Raw genomic sequence first — 14733 nt, forward strand, 5'->3', positions numbered from 1 at the left:
CCTTATAAACCCAGGTAAGGAATGTAGACTTGTTCCTGAAGTCTGCAGGCAGCCCCTGGAGGGTTTTCAGAAGAGAAGGGACTTCATTGACAGAGGAATGGATAAAGGAGATGTGGTATATATACACAATGGAATATTACTCAGCCATAAAAAAAGAATGAAATAATGCCATTTGCAGCACGTGGATTGACTTAGAGATTGTCATACTAAGTAGTATTTGTAGTATTGTCATACTACAACTGAACTTATTTACGAAACAGAAATAGACTCACAGACATAGGAAACAAACTTACGGTTACCAAAGGGGAAAGGGAGGGATAAATTAGGAGTTTGGGATTAAAATATACACACTACTGTATATAAAATAGATAACCAACAAGGCCTTACCGTATAGCACAGGGAACTATATTCAATATCTTGTAATAACCTATAATGGAAAAGAATCTTAAAAAGAATCTATCTATCATCTATCTATCTATCTATATAATTGAATCACTTTGCTGTGTGCCTGAAACTAACACAACATTGTAAATCAACTCTATTTCCATAAGAATTTTTAAAAACCTTTCAAAAAAGAAGAGAAGGGGCTTGCTTCCATGCAGACTTTCTGATGCTCACTCTAGCAGCAATGGACCAGTTGGAGGAAAGCAGGAGATCAGGAGAGGAGGTAGGAGGTTATTATTGGAATCCTAATGAGAAATGATAAAGCTTGAAGGAAGGCAGTGGTCCTCTGGCTGGAGAGGAGAGGATGGATTTCTGAGCTATTTACAAGGTGGAAGTCTGCAGGATTTCTCTGCAAAATTAGGAAACTGGCTATTCATTTTCAGAAGCAACCCATATGTGGCATTTATGTGCTAACTCAGCTGATGAAAACACTATTCTTGTAACTAAGTTGGAGAAGAATTACAGGAAGGGTATCATTCAGATGTTAAAATGAATGCATTGCATATGTTAACAAGTGTATGAACCCTGTATTATATCTGGCAAACGGGGTGTTAAATCCTTGTTCAACCAGCCAGATGTCCCTGCAGCTGCCATTGGGGTTGCAGGGGGAGCCAGCCACCTGAGACCCCAGGTAGGAGCTGGTGCCAGTGGTTTCTGGAAGCATCTGGCTAGACAAATTGTTTCTCCTGTGCTGATAGACAGGTCCCACATGGATCACACAATTCACATCACAATGAACAGATGGGATTTTCAGTCTGATAAGGCCAGACTCCAGGAACTTGACCTTTTTTCAGGGAATCTTTACAGCTGGGAGTGTCCCCAGTGCAAATTTAAATCTATTTATACATATGATTTTGTAAGACCAAAAAAAAAAAAAAAACCACTTCAGTCAGACAAACTAAGGCCAATTTAATAACATTCGCTCTTGAATTGGTATGCTATCAAAGTCTTGTTTGGGGCAGTTATCCAGCTGAGTTTGCAAAGGCTGGCTTAAGCATTTGCTGTAAATGTTTAAATTACCTGGAGCAAAATTCCCATAATTACTCAAAAGAAGTTGAAAGTACTGATAGGTGTTTATATTTATTCTTACGGAGTACAATCTCTCCTAAGTGACTTTGATATATCAAGACTGAGCCAGTTCTGGGATGTCTCCCTCCTCCCTCTTTTGGAAAAAGATCCAAGATATTCAAGGGAGCCTGTCCCAGCAGTCTCCCTGTCACACTCCTGGGAATTGTACTTCTGGGATGTTGAATTCAGGCGAAGTTAAAGAGAAGCAGTCCTACAGACCACAGTTACACAATCATATTAATCTTTTGTGTACTTTCTTTCCTGGAGGAGAAATTGTGAAATCCCAACATTTTTTCTATGAGTGAAATAAAAAGTCGAAATTTAAAAGGAAAGAAAAATCATACCGGTTGTTTTCTTGTCTGTTCAAAATGTACTCGGACAGCAAAGACGAAAAGTCAGTGCAGTCTAAATAGGAAGATACCACAAGGAGCAGATTTTCAAATGTTGTGAAACTTCTGCATCTCTCTTGTTTTTAGACTTTGGAGTTGGGGGCCAAGGCAGTTTCAAATCTGCGAGATCTGGCTGTGGAAGCCCAGGCTTGGCAATGTTAGACAGTGTCCACTAGGTGGCAGTATGTCAGAGGATTTCTTCTATCCTTGAATTGGCAGCGATTTCTTTGGCTGTCTACCAGTCGGTCGGTTTTCCTTTTTGTCCTGTTTTGAAGGGTTAAATGGAGCTCTCATAATTTAGGCGCAAATTATGCTTATTTAAGAAGTGCATAAATTCTCTGAAAAGCCTACTTGTTACAGTGTGACCATAAATAGGTTCCTTCATTCATGGGATTTTTCTTAGTAACTTACAGGTGATCCTAACGGTCATGAGTAGGTTTTGGAAACCAGGGGGTAGTTCTCTTTGTCCTTGCATGTGACAGATGCTAAACATGCTGTATTCTGAGAAGGTAGATCGCTGATCTTCCTGGGGAGCGGGGCACTGGGCTCTCTTTAGTAGCTTTCAGCCAAGAGAAGAGCGCACGGAGGGCTGTCTGCCCGGCTTCCTCAGCCTGGAAACTGTTTCTGGCTTCTGTTGGAGGCTGTTTGCTGGGAGGTGTATCAGAACTGCCTATACGTCTTTATGAAAAGCTGTGGGCATTCTGAGAGTGTAGACGACATATGAGTGCATTGAATGTCTATCCAGAGAGTTAACTTTTTTTTTCTAATTTACAGCTGGATATAAAATAAGATAAAACACATATAACATTTTTTAAAAGATCTCTTTCATGTGAATAATTTGTTCAGAGGAAAGGAGTTAGGATGTTCTTTGTAGTGTCTTCCCCAAATTATTAATAGATGAATCAGAACTTTCTGCATTCAAAGAAACCAGAAGCAATGTCTGAATGATTAAATTTGGGACTTAAAGAACTCTGCAAATTTTAAAACACTCTAATTAATGTGACAAAAGAAGAGGACTACTGTGGATGAAAATAAACATAAATGCAAAGCTTAGGAAATAAATGGAATTGTCCGTTGGGGTGAAGTTTGGGTACTCCTTTAAAAGAGTTTCTTATAATTTTGAAAATTAAAAATATTAGGGGGCCATTCAAGAGAAAACTATGCTTGGTATGTACGTAGCAAAGTATCTGATCTTTGAGAAAAATGACCAAACAGAGTGGCCCTGCTCTGTGGAGTGGCCTCGGTGGAGTCACATTTAGAGACGTGAGGCCCCCGTGTCCAGGGCCCTCATGGCTTACTTTGGAGGCTTCACTAGCCAAGCTCTGAACAAGTCTTGGCAGGTTCTGAGCCTGCTGTTTTCTGAAGCCCCCTCCCCAAGAATTCGGAGACCATATTTCCTGATGTTGAGGTTCCTTTTTGTCAGATCCCTGGTCAAGGTGGGCCTCCTTTCAGAGTTTCTACTTCAGGGAGGGGACCACCCTCTAAGAATTTCCTGACAGGTATAGAGAGGGAAAAAAAATTTCTTCCCTCTCCCCACTTAGGTTCACCAGTTGGGGCCCTGTAAATTAGACTGACAAGAGATAAATTATAAGAGAAAAGCATACCAATTTATTTAATGTAAGTTTTATGTGATACAGGAGCTTTCATTAGGAAATGAAGACCCACAGGAATAGTTAAGCTGAGTGGTTTTTATACCCAGTTTGATGAAGGGTGGAAAGGTGTAGAAAAATGAGACAGGACAGGACAGGACAGGGTCTGAGCTAAGGATGGTAAACTGGGGGAAACGGAGCAAGGCCTGTTCCTTCAGATTCCTCTAGGCGTCCTCCCGTCTTAAGAGACGAAGACGCTCCTTTCTTCCCAGTGGTAAGGCACTTCTCACATGAGGGTCTGTGACCTGCTTCAGGGGAGAAGGACAAAGCCAGGTAGTCCTTCCTGCCTCTGCCATTTCCCCAAATCCTTTAGCTTAAAATATTCCACTTGCCAAAGCACCATATTTGGGGGTAGCATGTCCTGAACCCCATCACAGGCCACTGATACTTTCCTGCCAGCTTCCAGGAGTAGAGTTGTTGACCACATCTTGTGAAGGGGGGTGGGCTGATAGCTCTAGAAGAGGACTGGGAAGGTGTAGGCTCAAGTCCCAGAGTTATTGGGGGCATCCTTATTCTCCCTTGGCCTCCATTTTCCAGTCTGAAAAGTGAGCTTAGTAGTAGTTACCCAGCCTCTGATTCTAACATGAATCAAACAGGGTAATACAAGGGGAGATAGTTGGCTTTTTGCTGGCTGCAGATGTAAGGGATGATTTAATTTTTTTTTTTTGCGGTACGCGGGCCCCTCACTGTTGTGGCCTCTCCCGTTGCGGAGCACAGGCTCCGGACGCACAGGCTCAGCGGCCATGGCTCACGGGCCCAGCCGCTCTGCAGCATGTGGGATCTTCCCGGACCGGGGCACGAACCCATGTCCCCTGAATTGGCAGGCGGACTCCCAACCACTGCGCCACCAGGGAAGCCCGGGATGATTTAATTTTCAACACTTGGAATATATATAAATCGTGAGGATATAATAAATCTAGGACGAAATAGAGCTGTCGCCAAGCAACCATTCACGGAAATGCTCAATTAGTCATAATGTTTCTCAATGCCTGCTGCATATTAGAATCACCTGGGGAGATTCTTGTAAAAAGCTACCAAGTCAATATCAGACTAATTGAGTTAGACTGGCTGGAGTTGGGCCAGGGTACCCTAAAACTGTAGTCTTAGAAGAATGTTATGTTTGTGGTTGATATCTGTGCACATAAATAACAATGATATTGAGTTCAAAAGATTGGGGTGTGGTAGGGATATAAGAACAGATACTGAGACTACATTTTTCGTAGCCGAGGCTATAGACACATCATGTACTTTGCTTTTCATGTGGAAACTTACCTATAGGGTTTCTAAGAGGCATTGCAATTCTTGGATACCCAACAATATATAACATGAAAGCAGCATTACCTCATGGGCCTTTAGCTCAAGTTTTAATTCATCTTGGGTCATGACACACTTTTTTTTTTTTTTTTTAAGCAGACATTGAAAGTGTTTCTGAATGGCACTGGTTATTGAATTTTCTTGAAATGAAAAGTTTCCGTGACAGCTCTGACCTAGCACCTGCTGATTAAATGGGCAGGAGAAGTTCATTCCCAGGTAGGAGAGAACAAACTTTCCCTGCCCACTTAATCAGTGACTTTTGTCCGCTGCTCCTTTGGCCTGGTCTCAAGCTTCAAGAAAATCTCAGATTTGCTCATCTCTGAAATCTTTTGGGATGTGAGAGGGATTGCTCTTCTCAAATGGAGGCCCCAGGTCAGCAACACCAGCTCGTCTGTTAGAAATGCAAATTCTCAGGTCCCGCCCCAGACCAAGCAGATCCGAAACTGTGTTTCAACAAGCCCTCTGGGAGATCGTGCTTCATGTTCAAGGTTGAGAACCACTGAGCTAGCAAAATGGATCTTACCTTGTTTTTCTCAATAATAAGTATGCTTTTCTCAATAGAAAAGCACCAAGCAGGCATTTGTAGGCATATGTCATACTTTGCTTTCCTTCCTTCTTCTCTCTCCCCTCTTCCTTCTGAGGATGAGGCAGATCGGAGCTAGAGGGAAAATGAGGGGTAGCTTTAAATCTCTGAATTACTGTCATCCAGGTTCCTATTTGTTCCAATTTTTTAAGAGATAATAATCAGATAAAGTTACATTATATACAAATATATAACTATATAAAGAGATACACAATGTATAAAGATATATTGTATCGGGCCTCCCTGGTGGCGCAGTGGTTGAGAGTCCGCCTGCCGATGCAGGGGATACGGGTTCGTGCCCCGGTCCGGGAGGATCCCATATGCCGCGGAGCGGCTGGGCCCGTGAGCCATGGCCGCTGAGCCTGCGCATCCGGAGCCTGTGCTCCGCAACGGGAGAGGCCACAACAGGGAGAGGCCCGCGTACCACAAAAAAAAAAGATATATTGTATCATAAATGTATAAAGCTATATACAATGTATAGTAAACATTGTGTGTGTATATATCTCCATTATAAATGTAAAAAGATATATACAATGAATAAAGATACACTATATATATATTATATGGAATGTATTATGTATTTATAAAGGTAAAAGATACACTGTGTATATATAAATGTATAAAGGTATACACAATGTATAATAGGTACATTGTGCATATATAAATCTCTGTTGTGAATGCAGGGAAGACTAAACCAGGAAATTCCAGAAATCAGGGTACCACTGGGAATCCAAAGATCATGAGAAAAGACTTGGGAGATTGGCAGTCAGCAGGGGAGAGAAATAAATCTTGGATGGAGTGGGGAGAGGAACAAAGCCTGGTAAGGGCCACTGCATTGCACAACCCAAAAGAGCCAGCCATCATTTGCCTGGAATTTCCTGCAGAGATGCTCCCAGAGCTGTGCAGAGCAGTGCCCTGGGTCAAGGCAAGGGCAGGAAGTAGCCTTGGATGAGGCTATAAAGTTTCCTTCTAAAAATCAGTCATGCTGTGACTTCTTTAGGATGTTAGAATAGGGAACTGAAGACAGCTGTGCTATCCTCCAAGGGTCTTTAAAAAATAGAATTGATTCTCTTCTCTCTTGGGGGTCTTGAAGGCAGAGAGAAGAATCAATGTAATTTTACCACTAGAACCCTTCCAACTGCTAACAGTCGAAGTTTTGTTATAGCCTCTATCTATCTAACTATCCTCTATCTCAAAGCCCTTCTCTCCAGACATTCCAAGAACTTAAGCTATCTGGCCTATCTTTCAAACATCATGAGGGGGTGGGGTAGTGAGCATGGATGGTCACCCCAATAACCGAGAAATTAGGAATCTCTCCAGAGTGTTTCTAGTCATGTTTAGATGTATGGAGTTACCAGACCCTCTGCTGAATGCCTACATGCATGATCTTATTGAGTCTTCACAACCACTGATGATAAAGGTGCTGTTAATATCCTCAGTATTTGTAGGTGACTGAGAAGGGATTTGAGCTGAAGTCAAAGCCTGAAGTTCCATCCGCATCACTTTACTATTTAATGGTAGCTAAGGTCTTGATCCAGGTGGGCCTGCAGTTACTTATTGGACCCTTCATCGTCAGGGCTCAAATTGAGATACACAATTACCTATATTCTTTATATACTTGAGTTCTTTCTTTTACTGGCTTGCACTTCTAAACCTCTATTTGTGGCAATATTTTAAGTTAATGATTGGTAATCTAAAAAGCTCTTAGACTTCCATGTGGTACTTTAAATACACTGTGACTTTTTAAAATAAAAAATTAACCACTGGAAGCCAAGCATCTTTCTATTTCTTATGGGCTGAGCTTCAACATTATAACAGGAATTCACTCATGAAACAGACATAAAAAGAGACTCTCTGAAAATTTAAGAGGGTCATATATTCTGTGGTTAATTGTTATTTTCCTAGTTAACTTCATCTCCATTTGTGTACCTGCTACAAGTGTTTAATTATGTTCAGTGATTCCGTGTTTTATAATTTACATTGTCTTTTATTTCCTCTTATTGTCCAAAGTATTTTATTGGATGGTATGTGTGTAGTCTGCTTTTTAAGCACATCAACATAATTCTTTGGGGTGAACTTCCCTTGATAGCTACTTAGAACATCAAGAAATTTTACTGCCTATGTACTTCTGGCATATTTTGAAGGAAAGAGGATTAATTTATTGTATGTCCGACAGTACTGAATTCTTAACTGCTTTATCAAAAGAGTGTATAAATAGATTCTTTTTTCTTTTTATTGCAGGAAATGCAACATATTGTTAAATCACAACACATCAGAGCAGAAAAAGGTAAGCATGGATCTGTATAAATATTTGAAAACCCCTAGGGTGACTCCTCTTTGAGCTAACATGGCTTCTCTCGTCTCCAGCCATGGTGGAAGGTTCATGGTTAGATCTGGCCAGAAGGAACAAGCCTGAGACTCAGCCCTTTGCCCATCTCACGATTAATGCCATTGACATCCCATCAGGTAAGTTCCATTTATATCCAGCCTGAAAAATATTTCAAGAGTAAGTCAGAAAGAGAAAAACAAATACCGTATGCTAACAGTATATATATGGAATTAAAAAAAAAAAAGTTCTGATGAACCTAGGGGCAGGACAGGAATAAAGATGCAGACATAGAGAATGGACTTGGGGACACAGGGAGGGGGAAGGGTAAGCTGGGACGAAATGAGAGAGTAGCATTGACATATATACACTACCAAATGTAAAATAGATAGCTAGGGGCTTCCCTGGTGGCGCAGTGGTTGAGAGTCCACCTGCCGATGCAGGGGACATGGGTTCATGCCCCGGTCCGGGAGGATCCCACATGCCGTGGAGCGGCTGGGCCCGTGAGCCATGGCCGCTGAGCCTGCGCGTCTGGAGCCTGTGCTCCGCAATGGGAGAGGCCACAACAGTGAGAGGCCCGCGTACCGCAAAAGAAAAAAAAAAAAAAAAAGATAGCTAGCGGGAAGCAGCTGCATCGCATAGGGAGATCAGCTCCGTGCTTTGTGACCACCTAGAGGGGTGGGATAGGAGGGGTGGGATAGGGAGGGTGGGAGGGAGATGCAAGAGGGAGGAGATATGGGGATATATGTATACATATAGCTGATTCACTTTGTTATAAAGCAGAAACTAACACACCATTGTAAAGCAATTATACTCCAATAAAGATGTTTAAAAAAAGTCATTTATCAGCCCATCTGAATACTCAGACCTACTCTTAGCCTGTTAGCAAAATTTTGAGAGCCCTTAACTTCTAGACCAGAAGAAAGATCATCTATTCTTCAGTTGGTCCTCCACATCATGGAAACAGTGATTCTCAATCGTGCCAGAATGGACATCATCACTATATTCATTTTCAGATCATCAGAGTGAGTTTATTTTAAAAGACTGCAAGTTGAGGTTGCATAACTGGGAAGGATAATCCCGTGTTATACTCATCTCTTATCTTTCCAAGCAAAAGTTGACACATCCCCATTGCTGGCCTGTGAGGTGCATGAATTCCTCCAGGTAGTCATATACTCAGCCATCTCCTGCAGAGTTCCAGGCAGGAGCTCAACAGAGTGATATTTAAGAGGCAATAGCCCTCTAGAAAATGAGACATCCTCATTCTCCAGGGACTTATCATTTTTTTCTGGCTAAGAATTTAGCTCAATAGACTGGAGACCTCATTATCTTTTGGAAATGAGGAAACCCAGAGCTCTGTGTCTACATCTTCCTAATGTACCAGTGATTTCCATCATATAATCCCCACTGGTTACTTCACCTCGGGTTAGGTGAGCATCAGAAAGATCACAAAGGACATTATGATGGAGTGACAATGGAATATTATTGTTATTATTCTTATACCATTTATACACACACTTTGTATCAGGCATTTTGCTCTGTATTCGTTATCTCTAAACCTTACTACAACCCTGCAAGGCAGTGATTATCATTCAGATTTTGCAAACAGGGAAACCAAGTTCCACCTAGTGTAAGTTATCTGATCGAGGTTACAATGTGGCAGGATTAGAAGTTGAATTCCACTCTAGTTGATTCCCAAGTCCATGCTTTTTATACTATAGGTTATCACGTAAGTATCTTGTGGCCTGTTGGCTTTGTCAGAGGGGAATAAATTCAGAGCGCTTATGTTCCTCTTTTCATCAAAGAAGTAGATTAATGTGGTTTTAATAGCAGGGCGTCTCAAGTCTGATGGCCTGGGTTTGAGGTCCCACTGTACTACCTGGCTGGGTGACCTTGTGCAAATTCTTGGAATCCTTTGTGTGTCAGCTTCTTCATGGGGATGGTAACAGTTTGTACCTCATGGGGCAGCTATAAAGATTTAATGAGGTTATATACTAAAATGCTTATATGGAAGTGGGCATATAGTAAGAACTTAGTGAATGTAATTTGTCATTATTTAAAGTTTAATTAAATAATTTTATATATTCTATTTTTTGTTTTACAAAAATGATTCAAGGCAAGTTCTTCTTAGAGTTAAAAAAAATCCAAGTTTTAATAAGCAGTTTTGAAGCTACTAATATAGTATGGGCCACAAAGGAATTTTTCCTGACTACAGACATTGAAAGGAGAAACCAACTGTTTGATTTTTAGATTTTCCTAAACTATCTATACTGTCCCAGATATTTGCTTCATAAACAAATTCTCTCTCTCCCTCTCTCTCTCTCTCTCTCTCTCTTTCTGTGTGTGTGTGTGTATGTGTGTGTCTTATGGTGGAACTGCACTAATTTTCTGAGTGGAAAACTATTTTGCATGTTAGCAAAGGCAATCAAATTAATACTGATCTATCAGCTGTGTGTGCTGTGAATGTAGTCTGCATTTATCTTTTCAGTTCATTTTAAATGGCATATGATAAATATTGCATTAGACTGTGTGCCAAAGTCTATTTGGCAATAACAAGCATGTTTTAGTTATATATAGCTCTCCCTCCGGGCACCTCGCATCAAATCATTGCCAAAAAGAAGGCAAAACTCCTGGTTATTTTCGGATGGTTATTGAGCTTGAGACAGAGTGAAATGAGTTAGTGTATGCTTCTGTTTAAGAAAATAGAATTTGCTCTTCTGGCTTGGCCAGTGACTCCTTGAGTCCATGTATCTCCCAGTTTGGGCCAGGATTGGATACTTCAGAGGAAGATGGCTTTAATTTTGCATGTTCATTCGGGGCCTCTGTTCCATACTTATTTGTACTTATTTACACATAAGAAAGAAATCAGAATCTGCCTTATACTGACTGTATTTCAAAGCTTCTTGAATAAAATGCATTGGGGAGTATTTTGTGAGGTCAGCATTCATGGCTTTCTTAAGGGCAGCTCAGGCTAAATATCTGGAGAGACTTCTTCTCTAATATCTAATAGCAGTGACCCTAGGGGCTGGGGCAGCTGGGGAGGCTGAAGGTCTCTAGTGATGGAAGCCCAGGCTTGCTGTGTGAGGGCCTCTAACCTGATGGGGCCGCTATTCTCATCTTTTCTCCCACTATCGCTATTCATGAGCCCTCCAGTTCACACTGACAGTTCTTCTCCCTTTTCCTCTGCGTGCTGTGTGCATTGCGTTCTTTGCTCGAACAGTTTCCCTCGATCACAATCCTCTCCCTTTTCTCAGCCCGTCCACATTTGACGCAAGTTCTCCCTGCCCTCTGTCACTGGGCTGAGTTCACGTGGTCGCCACTAATTTCTGCACCTTCCACTTGGCAGGTGCTTTAACTGAACTTCAACCATGTGCTGTGTGACCTGCAGACATGAAAATGTTATATTTTTCATTTGGTGTGCCCATTTCTTCTTTTCTCCACTACTAAGTGCCTTGAGGGTATACTGCTTGATGCATTTCTTAACTGTGGATAGAGTGAATGCCCATAGAAAGCACCATTCAGATATGTACTAAATGACTAAATTGATCAGTGAATGGATAAATATAGGCACGTATAGAAGGAAATAAGGACACTCCTTCAACTTGACTTGAGCTAACAACAGGAGTGCTATGCGGTCAGGGTTTTTGTGTTCTCCTCTCTCTTTCATATCCTTCCCTGCCTTCCCTGGACTGTATCACTGAGCCCTTGGTTTAACACTAGCTGATCCAACCTGTCGAGAGGGTAGACGTCACTTTAGTCATTCTGCTGCTATCTGTTAAGGGCCGTCATAGGAGATAAACTATAAGACCGATAATTGATTGCATAAAGGATTGAATACAAGAGTAGGGGAAGAAGGCGGTAACCATGGGATGGTTTGAAATAGGAAACACCTTGAGTTTTTTTAGCTCTGTCAATGGACTAGGTGGCTGTTTACCAGCCTGGAGAAGTTTCTTTGCTAGTGTTCATGAGGATGTGATGCATAGAGTCTTACAGTCTCATTTTGACTCACTTGCGACCATGGAATGATATTTACATTTGGGATGCTTTAATTTAGGATGATCTGAGGTAGGACCTCCGATGAAAAAGGGCAGGGCGCTGTGTTGGGTTCTGGAGGCAGCAGTGCCTGTGATGGCTTCTCAGGCTCGCTCGGGCGCCCTCCTGTGGATACGATGTGCAGTTCAGGAAATCTGTCCTGCCCCTGAGCACGGGGATCGAAACCATTGGCTTCTTTGCCTTTGCAGGCATGTCTAAGGATGGGGGGTTGCCCCACCATAGCTTGGACGCCGCCGCATTTTTTTTTCTTCCACTTACCCTACCATCTAGTTGGTTCTGGAACAGCCTGGTATTGAGGTCCCCAGACCATATCCCAGCTGCCCAGTACCCATCCAGGGACAATAGAACATTTTTTTGTGGCTCTCCAGAGTAAGATGCAGGTGTTCACGTTTTCCCAGGATTCAGGCCAGTCTTGCAAGTTAGCCAGTGTGGGTTTCTGGTCTATAAAGATCTCCCAAAGACCCACTCTAGCCAAAGTGTCGTCAGCTCTGATGGATCCGTGGAATCCACTTTAAGTCTAAATTCTGTGGGGGGATTTCTCTTGGGTGACAGGCAGCAAAGAACTTCTCCCTGGCTTCAGAAACTACTCCCCACCCCATTCTGAGACTCCTCAGCTCTGTTTTGCCTTGTTGAAATCCTAGCAGATGACAACCTTAACTTAGCATAAGTGTTTACAAAATCCTCTGGAGGAAAACTCTGGACTTTCCACCGTATAACAGCTTTTTCCCCACTAGCTGACATCTTTTCCAGTTGGCTAATAGGTATCCATATAAATATAAATATTTGATTAATGAGGTTTATCATGGAGGTAGTCCCAATTTTTAAAGACCTAGTAAAGTACACTAAAGACCTGAAATATTCAAAGCATTGGATGCTTTGCTGACTTAGAAGATTTTCTAGAAACTTCTGCTGCTCCAGAAACAGTGACATGAAGATCGGTTGTCACATTTCAGGTGTGAGAAGGAGCTAAAGGAGAGTTCTGGTCTAATAATTAGAAGAGATTTTACCATCCTTTGGGCACAAAGGATTGCATGAAGTTGTGAAGCTGGGGAGTGCAATGCCAAGGATGTGTTCTTTGTGAACTTCTCTGGGGGCAGCTTTTCAGTCGTGTGGCCTTGGGAGGCATTTGGGCTATTGGAGGAGGGGAAAATCAATGGTGATGAGAATATAGTTTAAGATTTTGACTTTTTGGTCAAAGTTGCTGTGACCCAGATTTTCAGCTCCTTCTATATACCTGTCTCCGTGAATTAAAAGAGAAAGTGGGGTCATGTGAAGTCTGGATATTCTCTTCCTATACTTGTTTCTTGCTTTCTTGTTTCAACTGCCTTTGTCTGATTCTCTTCCTTCAACCTTGAATGACCTTTATGCTTCTGTTGGCTGAATTCCTCCTTTAAGTTATCAGGCTCAGTAGCCCAGCAAAATCATTCTTGAGCCCTCTGGGAGGAAGTAATCTCTTTCCTTTGAATTCCCATTGCAATATCCACACCTTTCTTATCAGGGCCGCGCCTTGCTTCCTGTCTGAACGTATATCATACTTATCCCTTGTGTACTATAGGCTCCTTGAGGGCAGGAAAATTGAGATTTTGTCTTTGTCCCCTCTCAGGTGCCTAGCAGACAGCACAAGTACTTCTTAATGTACTGGTACTCCCCTTTTAGAAAATAAATTCTGAGAAATTATTTTCCCATTGGAACAATGACTGGACAGTAAGTCCTTCTCCAACCTCATAGAATTGTGAGGATGTCCTTCTCCTTGAAGGGGTGGGCTTTAAATCACGTGCCTCTCTTTTCCTCAGGTTCCCATAAAGTGAGTCTGTCCTGCTGGTACCATGACCGAGGTTGGGCCAAGATCTCCAACATGACTTTCAGCAATGGAAAACTAATAGTTAACCAAGATGGCTTTTATTACCTGTATGCCAACATTTGCTTTCGACATCATGAAACTTCGGGAAACCTCACTGCGAATTATCTGCAGCTAATGGTGTATGTCACCAAGACCAGCATCAAAATCCCGAGTTCTCATACCCTCATGAAAGGAGGAAGCACCAAATACTGGTCGGGGAATTCTGAATTCCATTTTTACTCCATAAATGTTGGAGGATTTTTTAAGCTACGGTCTGGTGAGGAAATAAGCATTGAGGTATCCAACCCTTCACTACTGGATCCAGATCAAGATGCAACGTACTTTGGGGCTTTTAAAGTTCGAGATATAGATTGAGCCCCATTTTATGAAGTGTTTTCACGTATTTCCTAGGATGTATAGAAAACTTTAAAAACAAGCCAAGAAAGATATATGTAGGTGTGTGAGACTACTAAGGGCTATGACCCACAGGGTACAAGAAGACCCATGCCTTTGACTCTGTAGGGAGCGAATGTATTTACAGCCGATGGGAGATGTTGGACTCAAGGTGTGTTACAATCTAAGGGTTTTCTTACACAGTGGTTTTTAAATTTTGTAATGAATTCCTAGAATTAAAGCAGATTGGAGCAATTATGGTTGCCTTTATGAAAAACTGCCTTTGGGCTATGGGAGGGGTTAATTCTCTGTCTCTAATCCGTGGTTAGGTGCCAAGATGCAGCTGAAGTGGAAAGGGGGTCGTCTAATTGCAAACTGATGACCATCTGAAGGGTTAAATTCTTTTGAATTGTTACATCATGCTGGAACCTGCAAATAAATACTTTTTCTAATGAGGAGAAAAAAAAATATATGTATTTTTATATAATATCTAAAGTTATATTTCAGATGTAATGTTTTCTGTGCAAAGTATTGTAAATTATATTTGTGCTATAGTATTTGATTCAAAATATTTAAAAATGTCTTGCTGTTGACATATTTAATGTTTTAAATGTACAGACGTATTTAACTGGTGCACTTTGTAAATCCCCTGGGGAAAACTTGCAGCTAAGGGG

The 14733-nt window shown here is 41.6% G+C and overlaps 1 protein-coding gene across 1 annotated transcript in view; it reads left to right on the forward strand.

The window, feature by feature from the left end:
- Window positions 1–14041, forward strand: part of TNFSF11 (TNF superfamily member 11) — a gene marked incomplete at both ends in the record, with an annotated part of 34962 nt that extends 20921 nt beyond the window's left edge. The window contains 3 exons of the mRNA XM_079721826.1: window positions 7689–7734; window positions 7815–7913; window positions 13620–14041. Of these exons, the coding sequence (XP_079577952.1) occupies window positions 7689–7734; window positions 7815–7913; window positions 13620–14041 (567 nt within the window). The remainder of the gene's footprint in view (window positions 1–7688; window positions 7735–7814; window positions 7914–13619) is intronic.
- Between the last annotated feature and the right edge of the window lie 692 nt (window positions 14042–14733).

Source organism: Hyperoodon ampullatus, assembly GCF_949752795.1.
Source record: "Hyperoodon ampullatus genome assembly, chromosome: 16".
Lineage (NCBI taxonomy): Eukaryota > Metazoa > Chordata > Mammalia > Artiodactyla > Ziphiidae > Hyperoodon > Hyperoodon ampullatus.